The 22,540-nt window shown below is 43.9% G+C and overlaps 1 protein-coding gene across 1 annotated transcript in view; it reads left to right on the plus strand.

Annotated features, from left to right (window-relative positions):
* Positions 1 to 22,540, plus strand: part of LOC117482632 (CD5 antigen-like) — a 49,234-nt gene that overhangs the window by 11,141 nt on the left and 15,553 nt on the right. The window contains exons 3-7 of the mRNA XM_034130788.1: positions 299 to 420; positions 697 to 997; positions 6,550 to 6,861; positions 6,946 to 7,236; positions 7,451 to 7,780. Of these exons, the coding sequence (XP_033986679.1) occupies positions 299 to 420; positions 697 to 997; positions 6,550 to 6,861; positions 6,946 to 7,236; positions 7,451 to 7,780 (1,356 nt within the window). The remainder of the gene's footprint in view (positions 1 to 298; positions 421 to 696; positions 998 to 6,549; positions 6,862 to 6,945; positions 7,237 to 7,450; positions 7,781 to 22,540) is intronic.

Raw genomic sequence — 22,540 nt, forward strand, 5'->3', positions numbered from 1 at the left:
CCCGCCTCCTCGCCAGCACGTCCTGTTTGAATGACGCGAGTAAACACAGCTGACAGCTGCGGTGAAACTCGAGCAACTAGAGCGATGTGAATCTTCGCAGGTCCGGTGTGAACGCAGCATTAGAGGGTATCAGATGTAGATGTGAGGGTACCTGCAGTCTGTGCTGATGTAAAGAAGTGTTCTGTTGTTCATCATGAACTCATGTTGGAACTGAGTCCAGTTTGAATCTGAAATATTGTTTCATCTCTTTTATTGTGTGTCTTTGACCTCTCTCTGTTTTATCTTCTGTCCTCTCCAGACTCTGTCAGGCTGCTGGGGGGGACCGGTCTGTGTTCAGGTAGACTGGAGGTGAACTCTGACCCGTCTGACCCGTCCTGGTCCTCAGTGTGTGAGGCTGACTTTGACCAGCAGGATGCTCAGGTGGTCTGCAGGGAGATTGACTGTGGGGCTCCTTCAGTCCTCCAGGGGGCGCTCTATGGAGAAGGGGAGGCTCCAATGTGGACCAAAGAGTTCCAGTGTGGAGGCCATGAGTCTGCTCTCCTGGACTGTAGCTCAGCCTCAGAGAGAAACACCTGCTCATCTGGCACAGCTGTTAGCCTCACCTGCTCAGGTAGAGAGGAGCTGTGATTGGTTCATTCTGTTCTCATCAAACTCACTTTATTCTTTCTCTGATCACTCTCTTGTTTCTCTTCAGAGCCTGTTGTCAGACTGATGGGAGGAGAGAGTCGCTGTGCAGGAGACCTGGAGGTGAAACAAGAGGGAGAATGGAGAGCAGTGTGGGGCTATAACCCTAACCCTAAACGTTACTGGACCCTGAAGACAGCAGGTGTTGTCTGCAGAGTGCTCAACTGTGGCTCTGCTGTTTCTGTAGGACAGATATTCTCCCCACCCAGATATGTGTGGGGGATCAGTCCTGCCTGTGTTCAGTCTGAACCTGATCTGAGGGAGTGTGCAGAAGCAAGTTTCGCTGCCAACATCGTGAGTCTCACCTGCTCAGGTAAGCCCATTAGTGAAACCACCAATGACATCATCTCTCACATCTTCTAAAGGGTCCAGTAGTTCCCAGTGAATATGGAAACACTGTTTGTCTCCAAACGTCCCTCCCTGATGTGTGTATATGAAACATGTGTGCTGCTCCAGGAGTCCCCGGGGCCAACCAGTCTGAAAGGACTCCTTCTTCAGCTCCACCTCTCTCTGAGCCTCTGGGTTCCACCAGCAGGTTCTTTGGGTTCCACCATAACAGCACCAAGACCTCCTGAACACAGCTCTGATCAGCTCAGCCGGGCTCTTCAGTATCTCCACACCACATGGAGTCCTTCACCCTGGGGGGTTCCTTACATGGAGACGGTCCAGACCCTATCACTTTCACTTTTTAAAACATCTTCTTAACAGAGTCATATTCTGGTTTTCAAAAATTCTCAGAAAAAAAAGAAAAAAAAAAGTCTTTGTGTGGAGAGCAAAGATGTTTGGGTACCTGAGCAGAAGGACTAGAAGAGAGGAATCTGCAGATTATGTTTTATTGTTTGAAAACCCAGTAAAAGGGTGAACAGATGGATGCTAATTGTTAAGGTACATTCACACCGGACGCAATGTGAAACTTTGAGCGTCACAATTACATGTAAAGTCAATGGAAAGATGCAGAACGTCGCAGTTTAGCGCCAGCGGCGCGACTGATGCTATTGACGCGACTTGCGTCATTCATGAGAGTTACATTTTTTCATCTTCTGAGTGAAATTTGCCTGACGCTGTGTCGCGTTAGCCAATCAGCAGTGAGGATCTCAGTCTGACATCACTGATGTTGAATCAGGAAACAAGAACATCGGCCGTTAGCCGTTAGCTGTTAGCCATTAGCTGTTAGCCATTAGCTGTTAGCACAGAGAGCTCACAGCTCCTCATATCTGTCCATGTGTAACTCGTGTCTATTAGCGGTGTCTGCGTTGTGTTTCTTTTGTTGAAGGATGATACCCGAGCCAGCATACCGTTGAGCCGATCTCCGTTCATTCACTGACTGACAACAGATATACAACAAATCAGTAGTTTGTAGTGCCGAGAGATAGGAGTCGGAGGCAGTGCATCGAAGGTGAAAAGTGGTGCTTTAATGAGCAGCAGAGACGGACATGTTGTCGGGTCGCAGCCCGGGAAGAAGAGAAAGAAGCAAGGAGGGCACACAATAAATACAGTCAACAACATATGTGTCCATGCGGAAACAATACCCCCAACCTGTAGTTCCATGAGTGAATTATGTAACCTAGTTAATTAGTGAGCACTACACAAGCCCCCCCAGAATTCAACCATGGACACAATCCTCGCGTCCGGGAGGAAGCACCACAGGGGCCGAGGAGGGCGGGGCCGGGCCATGGAACGGGCCGTCGGAAGGGAGCCGCAGGAGAGGGTAGGGGCCCAACGAGGGCGAGGGCATCCCCACCGGGGCGTGGGGGGCGGGCCGGAACGGGCCGTTGTCAGGGGGCCGCAGAAAGCAGGGTCGCTGTGTTGCGACGTGGGGACGGGCGTGAATATCCCGGTGGTCCCCAGCAGGGAGGAGCGCTGCCCGGCCGCAGGCGAAGGCACAGCGGCGGCGGGTACGAAGTCCTCGGGAGGAAGGAGCCGTGTCCCCGGGAGGAAGGAGCCGTGGACAGGGGAGAGGCCAGACGGGGCGCCGTCCGACGCCGCCGTCGAGGCGAACCGTGAGTCGCGGTCAGAGGAGAGGCCAGGCAGGGTCCAGAAGCACGCCACCCACGGGCCGATGAAGGCATGGGCGACGTCCGAAACCGCCGAGACGAGGGAAGAGGCCAGACAGGGTCCCGAAGCGCGCCACCCACGGGCCGATGAAGGCATGGGCGACGATCGAAACCGTAGAGTCGAGGCGAGACGGGGTCCAGAAGCGCGCCACCCACGGGCCGAAGAAGGCATGGGCGACGTCCGAAGCCGCCGTCGAGGTGGTGAAAAAGCGAGAGGGTCCACACGAGGCCGACCAGACATGGTCGAACCTCCTCTCAGGCACCAGAAAAAACTCAAAAAGGTCGTCCTGTCCACGATCAAAAACAGGTGGGCGAAATTGTGAGAGGATCCACACGAGGCCGACCAGACTTGATCGAACCTCCTCTCCGGCACCACAAAAAAAAAGGGGCTAACAATCGGATGTCGTTAGCCGCTAGCTGCTAGCCGTTAGCTGTCGTGGCTAGCCGTCCTCGACGGCCGTCAGTCGTCGTCGTCGGCCCCGGAGCCCCTGCTAGGCGGCGTGCCCCCACTAGGGAAGGTGCCGCAGCGTGTAGTGGCCAGCACCTCAGGGGTAAATCGCCGGGCGGCCAGGAAGAACCGGCTAGTTCTTCGGCCAAAGCGCGGGGCTCAACACTAGCCGTGTTAGCTAGCGCAGCCAATGTAGTGCCGAGAGATAGGAGTCGGAGGCGGTGCATCGAAGGTGAAAAGTGGTGCTTTAATGAGCAGCAGAGACGGACATGTTGTCGGGTCGCAGCCCGGGAAGAAGAGAAAGAAGCAAGGAGGGCACACAATAAATACAGTCAACAACATATGTGTCCGTGCGGAAACAATACCCCCAACCTGTAGTTCCATGAGTGAATTATGTAACCTAGTTAATTAGTGATCACTACAAGTTATTACATTAGTTTTCCCTCACCCTGACTCCTCTCACGTGGAACACATTCACAAAAATGGAAGAGGAAACGTGAGGGACACAATATGAAGGGGGAAGTCCCCACAAAAATAATCCTCTGTGTACAGTGACTGAATTTTGGAGGTTCTGCCCACTGATTTCAAACCTAGTCAGTAATTTAACGTTTTAATAAATGAAGAACACAGAATTATTAAATACAAAACACAGAATTTGTGTGATTATACTAAATGATTTACAAATAACTATTTAACACTAAACACCACTGCATATTTACAACTGTTACACAGAAACTGGAGAAAGTTATAAATATACAAACCACAGACTGTCTGTGGCATAGAGACTACAGTCACTGCTTTATTTCTGTCTGTGTGACGTTGTTGTGAGTTTGGACGGAGCAGCTACATGTTAGCTTAGCCTTATCAAGCACAAGTACGGGCACAAGCAAAAATAGGACTCAAGAGCACAACCAGGCAAAAAAGGTCTTTAGTCAAGCGTTTAATCCAAAAGGCAAAATAATACAGGCAAAGTTCCAAAAATGTACAGACTGGAAGCAACGAAAAACAACCAACTAAGTTGGTACAAATGCTAAACAGCTAGAACTATAGCATACGTTAGGAGAGTATCTAGGAGCACTTCCTGCTAGACAGACAAGACGAACTGGCAATGATCAAGGCAACAGCACAGACTAAATACACAGGAGAGGAGTAGGGATTAAGGCAAGGCAAGGCAATTTTATTTATATAGCACTTTTCAGCACGTGGCGATTCAAAGTGCTTTACACATTAAAAGCAAAAGACATTTAAGAACAAATACAGCATAAATACATTATTAAACATAAATACATTATTAAATGTAGGGACAGCTGAGGCTCATTGAGGCCAGGCAGGTGATTAACAGGGAAGGAAAACACACAGGTGAGGGAGTGAGGCGATCAGCCAGGGCCAGCATGTGACAAGCCTGATCTCCATGCAGACAACATTTTAAAAGTGTTCCTCTGCCGTCTTGTCTGCACACTTGTCAAAGCATCAAAACATTTTTTTTCTAACCGGTATCAGTGTGTAGTTATGTGGGCATAATTTTGAAACGTGTTTTACAATCGAAGTAGACCCATGTTCTTTTTCTAATTTACAAATTGAATCATTGGAACATAATTTTTCTCATGCCCTTTTTCTAAATTATTTTTTGTTTAATGTGAGGGATTGGTTGTTGCTTAAATTACTGGATATTCATGCCTTCGAAATATGTCACATTTAATTTTATATTGATAATATTGAATCTTTTTCAATATCTGATTTGGTTCATATAATAATTATTTTGGGTAAAACCATATACACTGCTGTTAATGGAAAGGTAGCAAGCCATCCTTTTTTTGTTTTAAAGGTCCCATGTCATGCTTTTCCGGTTATTACCCGTCCCCTTGTGTGTTATGAAGGTTTTTATGCATGTAAACGGTCTGCAGAGTCAAAACCCTGAAAGTACACCCTGTAGCGAGTAAAACTCTAACACAGAAAAGACCTCCCCAAAACGCCTCGTTGGAGATTTCTCATTTTCTTCCTGGGTACTGTGACGTGTGAATACCCAGAGGCCACACCCTCTGCCAGCATTTCACGAAACAAAGCTTCCCAAACCTCTCAGTGATTCATGCCGGATATGTACAGCGTAGGGCACTGAAGAACGATGCTGTTCCTACTTTGTTTGAACCAGCGGGAGATTCGGGTACACAACCTGTTCATTGTTGTTTGTGTATTTATGAGGTTTAAAACAAACAAGGTATCTACCACGACTGTTTAAATGGGTAAACGTTTTTCGGGCTACTAAGTTGGGATGGTGGAGAAATGCTCTCCGCAGACCCATGCTCACAGCGTTATCAACCTTTTTCTTACTCAATATCAAGCCACACTTATTGTTTTTACTTCGGCTGTGAGTGTTTGTGTGTGCTCAGGATGAGTTTCGCTTGTTCTCGCTGTATCGCCGAGAGGCTCGTTGCTGCGATCTGCTGCGAGGAGCGGACAGGTTTCCGCTCCTCGCAGCAGATCGCAGCAACGAGCCTCTCAACGTCCCGACCAATCAGAGCACACTGGACTCGCAGGGAGGGGGGGGGGGGGCAGGAGCTTCAACAAGCCGTTTAGGACAGAGAGTGAATACACATACTATACAGAGATGCTGTATGAGAAACCAATGTGAGTTTGGAAAATTGCACAGTATAAATCTATTCTAGTAGACCTCAACAATGGAATTATGATCAGTAGAAATGGCCATGACATGGGACCTTTAAGTAAGCTCTTTAATGCCTCTTTCATTCTTTTGTGTCTTTCTTTTAAGCCTCTGGCTCTTAATGGAAGTGTTATTTATATTTCTTGTCTTTAATGTGAATGAACTCTTATTTTGAAATGAAAAATAACCAGTAAAAAAAATACAGCTTCAGAATGAGCTGCTCCAACTCTCGGTCCTGACGGACTCCAAAAGTCAACATTATACAATCAAACAAATAAATAAACACAAGGATAATAGTGTCTTATTGTTGAGTAAATAAGTGTGGTTTAGAAAAGAATACAACATTAGAAGGAAAAAACGATGAAACAATACAGATGTCAGTTTTCTGAGCCCCTACTCTCCCCATAACTGACAGCAACAAAATAAGTGTGGCTTGATATTGAGTTAGAAAAGGTTGATAAACGCTCTGAGAATGGGTCGGTGGAGAGCATTTCTCCACGATCTCAACTCGTCTATTACCAACGTTCAGGGAGCTCTATGCAAGTCAATGGGACTCCCTGATAGTTGAAACTCGACGCTAAAAGGCCCCCCACTGCGTTAGAAAGTAACGCCAAGGGATCCTGACATAACGTCACTAGAGAACGAGTTGGGAGTGAGAATGTGTGTCTTTGACCTCTCTGTGTTTTATCTTCTGTCCTCTCCAGACTCTGTCAGGCTGGTGAATGGGACCAGTCTGTGCTCAGGTAGACTGGAGGTGAAGTCTAACCAGTCTGACCCGTCCTGGTCCTCAGTGTGTGAGGCTGACTTTGACCAGCAGGATGCTCAGGTGGTCTGCAGGCAGCTGGGCTGTGGGGCTCCTTCAGTCCTCCAGGGGGCGCTCTATGGAGAAGGGGAGGCTCCAATGGGGACCAAAGAGTTCCAGTGTGGAGGCCATGAGTCTGCTCTCCTGGACTGTAGCTCAGCCTCAGAGAGAAACACCTGCTCACCTGGCAGAGCTGTTAGCCTCACCTGCTCAGGTAGAGAGGAGCTGTGATTGGTTCATTCTGTTCTCATCAAACTCACTTTATTCTCTCTCTGATCTCTCTCTTGTTTCTCTCCAGAGCCGGTCAGACTGGTGAGAGGAGAGAGTCGCTGTGCAGGAGACCTGGAGGTGAAACATCAGGGAGAATGGAGACCAGTGTGGGGCTATGACTCTCTCAGGACCCTGAAGACAGCAGGTGTTGCCTGCAAAGATCTCGACTGTGGCTCTGCTGTTTCTGTGGGATGGAGAAAAGAGTCCTCAGAGAGATCTGTGTGGTTGATCAGCTCCGACTGTGTTCAGTCTGGATCTGCTCTGAGGGAGTGTGCAGAACCAGGTTACTCTAACCACATCCTGAATCTCACCTGCTCAGGTAAGCCGAACAGTGACATCCATCCAAGTCATCTGTCCCTTTGTTAGTCAGGTCCTTTTTCAGAGGCCATTTTGTTGAAGGTGAATGTCTCTCTCTCTCTCTCTCTCTCTCTCTCTCTCTCTCTCTCTCTCTCTCTCTCTCTCTCTCTCTCTCTCTCTCTCTCTCTCTCTCTCTCTCTCTCTCTCTCTCTCTCTCCTCCTCTCTCTCTCTCCAGACCTGCTGTTTCAGCCAAACATCTCTGTGTCCTCCATGTACGGGGTCTCCGGGGCCCAGCAGCAGGGGTTCCAGGTGTTCAGAGGCTCCACCTTCACCATCAGCTGCTCCATCCAGCCTCAGTACCCAGGAGGCTCCTTCCAGCTCAACTTCACCTCCATCAACTCAGCAAACAACTACTACTCACTGCCAGCTGTCAATCACTCTGCCCACTTCCTGTTTCCTTCTGCAGAGCCCGCCCACCAAGGAAGCTACAGCTGTGTTTATCACCTCTTTGTTTTTTCTCATAACTTCTCCTCTGAGAGCCGTCTGCTCTCCGTCTCCGCCACAGGTGAGCTGTTACACTTTATAAGGCTTTATAAAGTATATATATAATAATGCTGGTTATCTGAGAGTAAGGTGTTTTACTATGAACCGGTCCATGAAGCAGTCACACCCATTACATTACATTGGATTTGACTTTCACTTTTATCCAAATGACTTGAAAATTCAGAACAACACGAATCCAGCAGAACCTGGACCAGAACCTCTCCTTCAGTCTGGGTTTATGGTCCTGGTCTCCTGCACAAAAGGCCTCTTTGTTTCATCTGTTGTGTTTCCTCACTGTTCGGTTGGTTCTCCAGTGAAGTCTAGTCTACATTAGAGTCTTGACCTGAGTACTGACTGCTGGATGTAAGAGATACAGCAGCTTCTCCTACGGTCTGGAAACATGTCAGGCCACATATTAAAGTCTCTCCAGAGGCCACATCAGAGAGAGAGGAGTCTCCATGCTGAAGTGGCTTCAGGGTTCAGGTCTCTACAGAGTGTTTGCTGACTCTTGATGTGATGCTGTCCATCTGTTCCATCAGATCCAGGACCTTTTATCATCCGAGCCGTCGTCCTGCTGCTGACTCTGCTGCTGGTGGTGACCGTCGGCCTTTACTTCTACTGTAAGGTACTGAAACATGTTGTTGTTCCACTGACTGAATGATGAGGTACTGAAACATGTTGTTGTTCCACTGACTGAATGATGAGGTACTGAAACAAGTTGTTGTTCCACTGACTGAATGATGAGGTACTGAAACAAGTTGTTGTTCCACTGACTGAATGATAAGGTACTGAAACATGTTGTTGTTCCACTGACTGAATGATGAGGGACTGAAACATGTTGTTGTTCCACTGACTGAATGATAAGGGACTGAAACATGTTGTTGTTCCACTGACTGAATGATAAGGTACTGAAACATGTTGTTGTTCCACTGACTGAATGATGAGGTACTGAAACCTGTTGTTGTTCCACTGACTGAATGATGAGGTACTGAAACAAGTTGTTGTTCCACTGACTGAATGATGAGGTACTGAAACATGTTGTTGTTCCACTGACTGAATGATGAGGTACTGAAACAAGTTGTTGTTCCACTGACTGAATGATGAGGTACTGAAACATGTTGTTGTTCCACTGACTGAATGATGAGGGACTGAAACATGTTGTTGTTCCACTGACTGAATGATGAGGTACTGAAACATGTTGTTGTTCCACTGACTGAATGATGAGGTACTGAAACATGTTGTTGTTCCACTGACTGAATGATGAGGTACTGAAACAAGTTGTTGTTCCACTGACTGAATGATGAGGTACTGAAACATGTTGTTGTTCCACTGACTGAATGATAGGGTACTGAAACATGTTGTTGTTCCACTGACTGAATGATGAGGTACTGAAACATGTTGTTGTTCCACTGACTGAATGATGAGGTACTGAAACATGTTGTTGTTCCACCACTGACTGAATGAAACAGTGTGTGTTATTGAACAGGAGTGATGCAGGAAGTCTCATCTGTGTGCTGTCATATCTCTCCAGGCCACCAGGGGGCGGAGGCCGAGCCGACAGGAGGACATTGAGCTGGATTATTATAACCTGGATGTTCCTGCAGAAGAGGAAGGAGCTCCGGGAGCAGAGTAGCAGCTCCAAAGACCTCCTCTCACACACACACACACACACACACACACACACACACACACACACACACACACACACACACACACACACACACACACACACACACACACACACACAACTTGAAAATACCACACCATCAATATGTCTTTTCTGACTTCCTGTCAGCTCCAAGCCCATTGGTTCATTCTGAAGACGTAGATCTTTAACAACAACTCACACATTTGGTTGAATTTGAAAAGTCAAAGCAGTCGGTGCAGTTTGAAACCAAAGACACAGCAACCCCGGCTGAATAATGTTATATGTTTAATAAAACTAGTCAAATATCCTCTGAAATCTACATTGCAATACCTGATGCCAATGAGTCCAGAGAGAACAGGAGAAAGGTGTTACAGCGCCACCTGCTGGTGGATTTGAGCACATCGAGAGTTGGTGTTTTTAATTTCTTTTTTTATTTCAACAAGCATTCAAAGCTCAGTTTTATAAAATGGTGTGAGAAGTTTAGCCAGAAATGTTGCTGAACATTATTATAATACAAATTAAAAACAAAAATGAATACTTCCAACGCTTTTCGTGTTTAAAGATTTCAGAAGTATTTTGACATTTTTGTAATTAACAAATGTTTTTTTATTTCATAAGAAGTTTTGCTTTGAAGTAATTTGTTTTAATTGATTTTAATTTGTTAAAATAAATGTTTTTTATATTAAATGAAGTCCTATTTGCTGAGCTTAGTTTTGTAATCAAGATTTGCGCTCATTATATATCGTTAAGGATTTGCTTTAATTGAGTTGTAAATCATTTTGATATTATGTGGTTGTGATTGTTTGTGGGGGCTTTTTAAGAATTCTGCCTATTTTTGTATTTTACCCTTTTCCTTAAATCCATAAGACTTTTGCCTGATTTAGTCATTAAAACCTCCTCCTAACTTACAAGTATTTTGCCCCGTGTGGTAATCAGCAAGAAGTTTAATTAGTGTTGTAAATAAAGAAAGGTTCCTATTTTCCAAGTATTGAGATTGAGTTGTAATCAGGAATTGTGTTTATTACATAAAAGTTCATTGATTTCATTTATTAAGAATTGTGCTTCATTTTGTGAAGAAATATTGAGCTTTTTGTCTTTATTTTTATTTTATTAATTTAGCTGTAAAGAACGTTGATTCTTTTTTTTACAATTATGCATTTTTGTCTATTTGTTAGTAAATGACCGTTCCTATATCATGATACGTTTGCTTCATGTTGGATCACAGATTGTCGTCTACTTACTATGTGACCAAAAAAACAATAAAACTACTTTAATAATCCAGAAAGCTCTGTGGATCCCTTTTTGATCATTACAGCATTGAAACATGTCCCAGTAGAGACACTAAATATACTGATATCAACATTGATGTGTCTCTTATTCTGTCGAGTGTTTATCTCACACTGCTGATGAAAAGGACGGCTCAATAAAATGAGGATGGCTTTAAAACACTCAGACTATAACACCCCTTGCTGTTAAATACCAACTATGTGCAATATATATATATATATGCCGTTAATAACTGTGCAATATATACCTGGCTGCTAAATCCTCAGAACTGTTACAGGATGTTGTAAATTGTGTAACTTTGTTTATCATAATTGTTGTATCTTTAATATTTTGGTATGCATGCTTTAGTTAACATGAAGCTGTCTGTGGCTCTTTTCTGCTGGAACAACGTACATGTCCTCTCTGTGGGACTAACAAAGGTATTCTGATTCTGAAACAAAACAAATATTTTATTTATTGAGTCATTATATATATAGCCTATCTTTGAAATGTTAAAACCCTTATTTGTACTGAAGTCACATGACACAACCAGTGATGAGAGCAAGCAGCGTGTTGCTCAACATCTGCAGCCTCATATCAGCCTGAACATCAGAGACTCGTTACACGTTCAGTTAGAAACACTATCTACATGTATTAGAAAGGATACACAGGTTACTGCTGTGTGTGTGTGTGTGTGTGTGTGTGTGTGTGTGTGTGTGTGTGTTTATGCAGGTATATGTCTGTTTGAGTGTATATGTGTGTGTGTGTGTGTGTGTGTGTGTGTGTGTGTGTGTGTGTGTGTGTGAGTGTGTGTGTCTGTTTGCACTAGTGTATATGTGTGTGTTTGAGTATGTGTGTGCATGTGCGTTAGTGTGTGTGTTTGAGCATGTGTATGTGTGTGTTTCTGAAGGTATATGTTTGTTTGAGTGTTTGTGTGTCTGTGTGTGTTTATATGTTTATGTGTGTATGTTGTCTTTCGTTATTTATTCAGATATTTCATATATGTTTGTTAGTGGGCTGGTTTATGTGGTCAAAGCAGACATGTGGTATGAATAAACACAGACACTACGAGGACCCTTTGTATTAGCAGGACAAGGTCAGTGTGCTGCTGACTATGACAGATTGGAAGTGTTTCTGGAGAGCTCAAACAGTATAAGTCTCCAAAATACCACTATTTTACAAAAACCGAACTTGTGTTAAATCACTCACACACACGGACATACATATACACACACACACACACACACACACACACACACACACACACACACACACACACACACACACACACACACTCAAGCACACTCACACTCACACACACACAAACACAAAGCAAAAAAACCCGGGTCAATTATCGGGCCAATCTGGTTTATCAAATCATCAAAGTTAACTTGTATAGCCCAATAGTCACAGGTGAGCTGTTACAGTTTATAAGGCTATATAATAACGCTAGTTATCTGAGATTAATGCCCCTTTTACACCAAAGCGGTTCCAGGGCTGGTTCGGAGATTGAGCCTGATAAGCCCCTGCCCCATATACGGTTCTTGCTTCTAGACGGACCATTTTTTCGAGCTTGGTAAGAACCGGTTTTCGGGGAAAAGAGCCAGCTCCGCTGCGGTGTGAACAGGAAAAACCGGTGCTTATCAGGCTCTAGCTCCGAACCGGCCCTGGAACCGCGTTGGTGTGAAAGGGGCATAAGAGACGCAAGGTCAGGCTACCGGCCCCAGCAGCGATTGTTCCGGCTCCAGTTCCGGCTCCCTGTGTCCTGTCGGCAGTCCCGCCGACTCAAGTCCCTTCTCTGTCGGGGGTCCTGCCAACTCCGAGTCCTGCCCGTCCTCCGGAGCTGTCCCGTCTCCGCCTTCATGCCCGGCCACCTGACTTTCCCCGCCGCGGCCTTCGCCGCTTCTCTGCCTCTGCCGTGCCCCCGGGCTGTCTGCCCAAACCCATCCTCCAGATTGCTGATTGGTTCATGTGTGTAGCATTTTTAATGGCAGTGTTTTAAAAATGGCAAACAAGTGACTATGTCAGATTTCTGTGTCTTACTTAGGGCGCATTCACACCAGCCTTGTATAGTCCGGTTGAATCGAACCCTGGTGCGTTTAGCCACTTGGTGCGGTTCGTTTGGGTCGGTGTGACACAGTCCGAGACCTCTGAAGTGAACTAAACAACCGGACTCTGGTCCGCCTAAAAGAGGTGGTCTCGGAGCGCTTGCTAGTGAACTCTGGAGCGGTTCATCGCTGGTGTGAACGCAGTCCCACCAAAACATAGGAAGTGTAGTATTTACGCATCACAAGAACGCGGATGTCTTCAAAATATTTAGCGAAAGACTCTTTCGCTAAAGATTTTGAAGACATCCGCGGTTGTTTGGTTAAATAGTGAAGCAGAATGAGTGTTGAACTGTGTCGTAACAGTAAAAATGCTCCGTCAACTATACATAAAAGTCAGAGCCACGTCTGTGAAACCCCCTCCTGACTGCAGAACGTCTCTCATTATGTGTTATCATTTTTTTAATGGACGTTGTCTCATTATATAATCATATGCGCGGGCGGCTAGAGTCTGTTGATCTCCAGATTAACAGCAGCATGAAAATAACCTGCCGAAAGTGCCGATGCTCCATGGTGGAGGCTCGGGTAGAAATTGTCGGGATTTGCGTTTTTACCCCCTTATTGTCTGACCAATGGTTGAACAGCATTTCCGTGCACATGACTTGTGTTTAAAGTTTATAGTCCGTTTGAGTTTTGCCCGTGTGAACGCAAACCGAACCTTCTGAAAAATGTAACAATGTAACAAACGTCTGGTGCGCACCTAAAAACGGACTATTAGGTGTGAATGCGGCCTTAGAGAACCGTGTCAAGTGTCAAGTCGAATTGCAAATTGGGTGCAGAGCTGGAAATGTGTTTAGAGTTCTGGAGATTTGAGCTGAGGATTTGCTCTTTGAGTGTGAGTTTAAATAATTGTGCTTTATGTGTCATGTTAGTGTGTTAGCAACTGAAACAAACAGTAATAAATGATTAATTGAAAAACATAACCCACAGTCTCCTCCACAGTGAATATAGTGGTTAGTTGCAGCTGTTTCCTCTCGCTGACTCTGCATTTGTTAACACATCTGCCAAAAATAACAACGGGGCGCTGATCTTAATCTGATAGTTCGCTAGGTGTCATGGAAACAGGAAACCAACAGTTTCTGTAACCATCAGCTTCTTCATGATGAGTTTCTCAGAACTGCAGTTCAGAGAAGTTAAAGACAGTATTATTTATACTTTAATATTTAATGGACTGTTCAACACAGGCAGGGACAGAGACTCTTTAGAGGCCTTCACTCACCGGGGCCCGATTGAACGTAACAACAAACCACATTGAGCTGAACACGTTTGAGTTCTTCTGTATTTCTAAGGATTTAAAACCCCTCTCCACATTCCCAGAGAGTCTCTCTCTCTCTGCTCATCAGAGGAGAGTCTGACTGTGAGTTACTGTAGCTTTGAAAGTAACAGAGAGTCTCTCTCTCCGCTCATCAGAGGAGAGTCTGACTGTGAGTTACTGTAGCTTTGAAAGTAACAGAGAGTCTCTCTCTCCGCTCATCAGAGGAGAGTCTGACTGTGAGTTACTGTAGCTTTGAAAGCAACAGCAAGTCTCTCTCTCCGCTCATCAGAGGAGAGTCTGACTGTGAGTTACTGTATCTTTGAAAGCAACAGACAGAGAGTCTCTCTCTCCGCTCATCAGAGGAGAGTCTGACTGTGAGTTACTGTAGCTTTGAAAGCAACAGCAAGTCTCTCTCTCCGCTCATCAGAGGAGAGTCTGACTGTGAGTTACTGTAGCTTTGAAAGCAACAGCAAGTCTCTCTCTCTGCTCATCAGAGGAGAGTCTGACTGTGAGTTACTGTAGCTTTGAAAGCAACAGCAAGTCTCTCTCTCTGCTCATCAGAGGAGAGTCTGACTGTGAGTTACTGGAGCTTTGAAAGCAACAGTAACTCAGTTATTTATTTAATTAGCTTAGCTATCGGCTTTAACTGTTAACACAATTCAATCAGAGGATTTATAAACACATCGTCTTGCTTTAAGAACAAATAGTCAAACCTGATGTTGGTAAGCTTATATACGTTATATATATAAACGGTCTTTATATGAATATGATATGTGCACAGCTACAGTGTAGTTATGACCTAATGACTAATGTGCAAGTCATGCAGGAGAAGTGAACTGTATACAAGTGAAATAGAATAAGATGATCTAAAGATAGAATGTAAAGTGAAATGCTGAACAGTGAAATAAAATGCAGCTTGTATTGTATAAATATGTGTTTGAGATTTTGCACATTTACGCCCATTTGTTCTCCTGTTGATGACCCAGGTACAATAATCTCTACTTCGCATGTGGCACAGAGAGGCGTGACGTGGCCATCAGATATTTTAGAGAGAAGTTCCACTTCCCTGTACGCTGATATAAAGAGAGGACAGCATGTATAGTGTTCAGAGAGAGAGACAGAGAGGCAGAGAGACAGAGAGAGAGACAGAGAGACAGACAGAGAGACAGAGAGACAGAGAGACAGAGAGAGGGACAGAGAGGCAGAGAGAGAGAGAGACAGAGAGACAGAGAGAGGGACAGAGAGGCAGAGGGACAGAGAGACAGAGAGACAGAGAGGCAGAGAGAGAGAGAGACAGAGAGACAGAGAGACAGAGAGGCAGAGAGAGAGAGAGACAGAGAGACAGAGAGACAGGCAGAGAGACAGAGAGGCAGGCAGACAGAGAGACAGAGAGACAGAGAGAGAGAGAGACAGAGAGGCAGAGAGACAGAGAGACAGAGAGACAGAGAGGCAGAGAGAGAGAGAGACAGAGAGACAGAGAGACAGAGGGACAGAGAGACAGAGAGACAGAGAGACAGAGAGAGGGACAGAGAGACAGACAGAGAGACAGAGAGACAGAGAGACAGAGAGACAGAGAGACAGAGAGACAGAGAGAGGGACAGAGAGACAGATGGATCACCTGCTGCTGCTGCTGCTGCTGCTGTGGGGCTCAGGTAGGATTTTAAACTTTATTATAAACTCCAGAACAAACTGCTCAAACACGCTAACGTTTTATATTCAATGTTTCTTCTGGTAAATAAATGTTTTTCTCGTCCTACATCCAATCAATGTAGACATTTGCAGATCTTGTGTTAATGTTTTAAAGTGAAATATGATGTTCCTCAGACCTGAGTGTACATGTTGTTCTGGTCCTTTCTTTAGCTTTTGTAAAAACCTCCAACGACTAAATAATAAGTTTTCATTTCTTCAGCCATTTGATGTTTGTGTTTATTGAGATGTGAGTAGATAACATCAGCCGTGTTTCTATAAAGTACATCAGAGTGTTTTTGGGGCGGTGAAGACTGTCGTGTCAAATGATCATATCATCATTTAAAACAGGGGTGTCAAACTCAAGGCCCGGGGGCCAAATCCGGCCCACGACTTCATTTCTGTGGCCCAGCAAGAACTCTGAAAGAATATAATAGGTTTATTATACGGTCACATGCCACTTTACAGAAGCTGGCGGCCCATAAACTACATGTCCCACAATGCATCTCGTTTTGTGACACTGAAGAGACTTGCAATGATTTTCCCTGGACTTCTGCTTTCAGACGTAGTTAATTACTAAGTTATTATCCTATCCCATAATAATCCAATTCAGAGGCAATAATGTAATATAATACATTATTTTATATATATATTATATATTTATATATGTACATTTATATAGTTACAACCGGCCCTTTGAGTGCAACCTTAATGCTAATGTGGCCCGTGATGAAATAGAGTTTGACCCCCTGATTTAAAACATATAGTCTTATACTCTGATTGCCTTTGTCTCTGTTACATGGTATTGTTAGTCTTGTACGTGTCCCCTCTGTGGGACCTCTGAGGGTCCCTCCTTCTTGTTGCTGCAGGGTTGCACCCAGGGGTTAAATTGGGCCGGGGCTGTCCGGGGCTCAGCCCCGGCACATAGGACGATGCTCTGACGTCATCACCCTCGCTCATTTGTCATTTGTTTAAGCCATATATTAAACCATCTCTCGTTCTTAATATAGATTTTATTTAGGGTCGATATGTGTTGACTTTACTTTAAAATAGCAGATCTCTGTGACATGATATAGTTTTTCCGCTTAGTGAACGTGTGTCTCTGCTCCGATCAGGAGCTGCAGCACCGCGGCTCCTTCGTGCAGAGTCTGCAGCGGTGTGTGTGTGTGTGTGTGTGTGTGTGTGTGTGTGTGTGTGTGTGGTGTGTGTGTGTGTGTGTGTGTGTGTGTGTGTGTGTGTGTGTGTGTGTGTGTGTGTGTGTGTGTGTGTGTGTGTGTGTGTGTGTGAAGAAATGTTTGAAAATGTAAAGTAAAATGCTTCAATCTGGTGCACTTTAAGCACACATTACTATAGAGCAGGGGTCGGCAACAGGCGGACCGCAGTCCGGATCCGGACCCAGACACCGACCTATACGGACCCGGACCTATAATCAATACATTAATAGGGGATTTCAATTTTGACGGGGCGATTCTATTTTAACCGCTGCCGACAGGGGGCGAAAGAGACGAGTGAGCGATACAGGGAGAGAAACACAGAAGAAGAGATGAGAGAGCGGCAGAGAGAAGCGGAGAGGAAAGTGAGTGAAGAGAAGAGTTAGCGATACAGGGAGAGAAGCGAAGAGGAGAGTGAACAGGCGTGTTAGCGGCAGACAGGGAGAGACAAATAATGACACATGGCGCTCTCCAAGAAGAGGAAAGTGAGAACAGAGCTTTTAACCCTGAGTGGACTCATTCATGTTCATCCTGCCCACTGGGAGCACAGAGCCAGTGTGTCTCATTTGTTCAGAGACCGTGGCGCTCATTAAAAGTGCCAAAACCCCACTATGAGACAAAACACAAAGTGTTTGACCAAACATTCCCTCTCAAGTCAGAACTGAGGTCACAAAAAATAAGCAGTCTCAGAGCCCGATATGATCAGTCCACCAGGATCAAGATTAAAACTAAATATGGTTCCAGGGCAGGCTAACCGAGGCTAACCGAGGCTAACCGAGGCTAACCAATGAGCACCTGCATGTGTGTATGAGAATGGCCCTGACACCATTTCAGCCCAGATTTGAACTCCTGGCAGGACAAGCTCAAGCTCAATTCTCACACTGAATTAAAACAAAGTGAGTGAGGGACTGCAATATAAGAGGGAAAGAAAGAGAAACTTTAAAACTGTTCAATTGTTATGATGTGTAAAGACTGATATTGTTCTATATTCGGCTGAAACTGTTAGGTCATGATGTGAAACGGTTAACAAAGAAAAAGGGAAACGCAAGCTGCTGCTACACTTTATTTTATTTATCTAAAATGAAGCACTTTTAAGATGCACATATTTTCAAAAGCTATTTTATTTATTTCTCTATTTTATTTTTAAATGCAGCCCGAGAGGAACATTACACATATCCACAGTATTTACTGTATATCTGTATAGTTCAATGTTAATTGACAATAAATATTGTTGTTTATGAATTGTACTTTCTTTAGTACTTTTCAGTTGTTGATGACATGCAGACGTTGATAAAGCTACAGGCTACTTCAATATATATCACACTAATTCATAAAGCAACTTAGACATTTTGATGTTCCGGACCTTTGCATGGGGACATTTTCTCTAACTGGACCTCGTTGAATTTTAGTTGAATACCCCTGCTATAGAGACTAGATCTAGGGGATACAAGACACCCATATGAAAAAGATCGGTTTACATTTCAATAACCAAATATGTGAACATAACCAACAACCTACCATAGCCAATAACAAATAAATGTAACTTATTTTATTTTTGTTGTTCATTCATATCTTATTTTACATAGTTAACATTTATTTATGCATATTTTTGTATCTCTCAAGTTTTAAATTATATTTCTGGTTTACTGTCCTATAGTATACATTGGAATGATTTCAAACCTGTTTATCCAAATAATTATAAAGGAGTGCCTTGGAAATATTTGTTTACATAAATTGCATTTATCTCTCTCTCTCTCTCCCACGCCCACTTTGGCTGTGAGCTGCGGACGCCTGATAAGCCAACACCCCCCACTTTCATCACTTACAGCGCCCATCGTACAGGGAGAATGAAAAGTGTAACCGGGGTGAAAAGGGTGTTACCTTTACTTAATTATGAATGTTGTTACATCAAGGCTGAAAATTAGGATGAGCGCAAACAGTCAAAAAGGTTTTTTTCCCTCCCGGAGCTGCCAGCGCAGCCCCCCCCCCCCCCCCCCCCAGAACTTGTTTAATTTGTTATCACAATTACTAATGTCATGTTTTTTCTTATTCTTGAAGAGAATGTCTTTTTTTCTGGCATTCTTCCAGGATTAACAAAAATAAGAATAACATTGAGAAAAATCTTTGAAGTAAATGGCTGTTAAACGCTTCCCACATTTACTTCAATCGTTCAGTAGAAAAGATAAAAGTATGCCAGCAATACACAATAGAATATATAAAGAATAAATGAAAAATCTCTTCAAAAGACCACTACAAAAACTGAAACTTATTGACATAGGTAATATACATCAAAAAGGCTTCAAATGTATTCAGTATTGTATGAACATGTTTTAATTGGGGTGTGGACGTCACATCCTGTAGGGGGGTCCGGGGGTATGCCCCCCCGGGAAGAAATGTTTGAAAATGTAAAGTAAAATGTTTCAATCTGGTGCAAATGAAAAGTGTAACCGGGGTGAAAAGGGTGTTACATTTACTTAATTATGAATGTTGTTACATCAAGGCTGAAAATTAGGATGAGCGCAAACAGTCAAAAAGGTTTTTTTCCCCCCCAGATCTGGCGCCCTAGGCGACCGCCTGTGCCAAAAACCGGCCCTGGACACCATGCTAAATGTATGTCTGCATAAAGCTGAGTTATGATCGGTCATAATAACACACAGAATTTGGTGATGATTAAATAGTTTACAGTGAGATTTACTCCCATACTTTTGGCCATACTCACGCAGCCCTACAAATGAATTGAGATTTCCACACAAATGTTCTTTAGCAAGTGTGCAGAGCAGTGTTGATTTAAAAAAGCAATTTGAAGGTTGGATATTTGTAAACCTTTTTTTGTGTATATATATTAATAATTTAAGATGTAAATTAATTCCAGTTTATTTGTAGTACTTTCTATTTGTATTGTGACATTTGGTGGCATCAATGTGTGCATTTGATACAGATAATGGAGCAGTTGCTTTAGGGCCACAGTGTAGGCCTATATCCCTGAAGGTCAAATAATGAGATCCTCGACCTCCGCCCCCCTCTCGCACCTCCACACAGAGCCCCCCCACATATCAAATCCCAACTTAACCCCTGGTTGCACCCCAGCTCCAAAGTGACTATTGTTTAGCATCAATCTGTGAAAATGGCAGCCACCAAAAGGGAGAATAATGGTGTCCTCTGGACTTCAGCTGTGGTTGTGTATGTCCTGTGTGAGCATGATGCTGTGCAGCAAACACACACAGGCCTTCAGTGGGAACCGGACCCTTGTTTGTTCCAAAGTGAAAACACAGATGGGTTACCCCAGAGTTATGTACTACTTCCAAAACCCAGAGGTGGGAAGAAACTCAGAACATTTACTCAAGTACTGTACTTAAGTACAAACTAGAGGTACTTGTACTTTACTAGAGTATTTCCATTGTATGCTACTTTGTACTTCCACTCCACTTCAGTTCAGAGGTACATGGTGTACTTTTCCTCCACTACATGTATTTAATCCCTTTAGTTACTTCACAGATGTGGATGAATGATGTGAAATATAATCAAGTGTTAAATCAGACTTTAGTTCCACCTGGAGTAAATCCACAAGCTACCCTGCAGTATACAAAGTCATTCAAACTAGCTGCACCTTTACCAGCTTTGAGAACACTTTCATGATCAATCATTATAAAACATATCATATATATTATTCTGAAATGGACCAATCTGCACAATGACTACTTTTACTGTCGCTACTTTCACTATATTTTGATGATAATACTTTTATACTTTCACTTGAGGAACATTTTGAATGCAGGACTTTTACTGTAACAGAGTATTCCTACACTCTGGTACTTCTACTTTTACTCAAGTACAAGACCTGAGTACTTCTACTTTTACTCAAGTACAAGATCTGTGTACTTCTACTTTTACTCAAGTACAAGATCTGAGTACTTCTACTTTTACTACAATATCTGAGTACTTCTACTTTTACTCAAGTACAAGATCTGAGTACGTCTACTTTTACTGAAGCACAAGATCTGAGTACTTCTACTTTTACTCAAGACCTGACTACTTCTACTTTTACTGAAGCACACGATCTGAGTACTTCTCCCATCTCTGTCAGAAACTAAGTAACTCTGAGGTTTGCCCTACTTCCTCTTTCTGTCAGCGTCAGTACTCTCACGTGTTATTAAGAAGAGAGTTCACGACGTGTTTCTGAGACGCTAGAAAACTCTGAGAACCTGACCTTCTGTTTCCTCCTCAGGGCTCCAGGCTGCAGGAGAACACACCTCAACAGGTAAGCTGCTCAATGTTCCCCTTCCCACAACACCTCTTTGCATACCAAAAAGAAACTACAAATATGGTGTCGTTTTGCATCACCGTACAAAGCTGATATAATGAGTTGTAGTTTTTAAAGATGTTACTGATTTTCTTTGCATTAAAGAATGTAAACACTGAGTTGAGAGTATAGTCCGGGGTTTTAGGTGATGGAGACACATCTATGGAATCAGCATTTCAATATCTAACCGTTAAATGACTGAACATCATTTGTCTCACTATTGTACAGCGCCCACAGTTGGTGACTCTACCCAGTTAGGCGTATTCACGTAGCTCAGGTCAAGTGCTCTTTATAACTGCTTTCTCCACCGGTGGGCCATGTGAACAATCCTGTGTAACTGTGACGTTTTGAGGCGGTGAAATCGTGTCATCCTGACGTCTCCCAGTGTGGACCAACGGGACATTTTCACGTCTTGCCGTGATACCGGGTTTCATGTTCTTCTTGAGCAGGGGGGGGGGGGGGGGGTCTTCAGGCGCTGCAGGGTTTGATCCATTATGGTGTAGTGTGTTAATAGTTTTCTTGGGTCTGTGGTCCCGGCTGCCTTGAGACCATTAATAAGTTCCTCCCGTGTAGTTCTGGGCTGATCCCTCACCTTCCTCCTGATCATCCATACCCCACGGGGCCAGATCTTGTGTGGAGCCCCAGACCGAGGGCCAGTGATGCTCATTCTGTGTTTCATCCATTTAGAAACACACACATTATTCTCATAGTGGTCTCCTCCTCACCGAGCTGCTTTCTGGTGGTCCTGCAGCCGATCCCAGCCTTGAGCAGGTCTACAATCTGGTCCCTGAGGTCCTTAGACAGATCTTTAGTCTGGCCCATGGTGGAGAGAATCTGATTGATAGATTCTGTGGACAGGTGTCTTTTCTACAGGTAACAAGTTGATATTAGGAGTACTTTTTTAAAAGAAGAGGACTTATGTAGCCGGTCTGTGGGAGCCTCAGTTAAATGCAAATACATTTTAATCTTTTATATAATGTCAATTTCTGGATTTTCTTTTTGATATTCTTACTCTCACTGTTTTTATAAACCCATCAAAACTGTTTGTTTCTTTGTAAGTGGGTAAACTTACAAAATCTGCAGGGGATCAAACACTTCTTTCCTCCACTGTATATCTATAGCTTTTAAACAATGTGTGTTCTCGGTCCTAGTCCATACAGAGCTCCAGTTTGACCTCACAATAACACTACATTCATCATCCTATTATCTCTATGATAGCAGGTGCTCCCAAGAATCACATTCTGTTACTCAATCAAAGGGTTTCTGATCGTTTAAGTTCAGTCCCATTTTGAGCAATTCCATTTTTAATAC

Source organism: Trematomus bernacchii, unplaced genomic scaffold (genome assembly GCF_902827165.1).
Source record: "Trematomus bernacchii unplaced genomic scaffold, fTreBer1.1, whole genome shotgun sequence".
Lineage (NCBI taxonomy): Eukaryota > Metazoa > Chordata > Actinopteri > Perciformes > Nototheniidae > Trematomus > Trematomus bernacchii.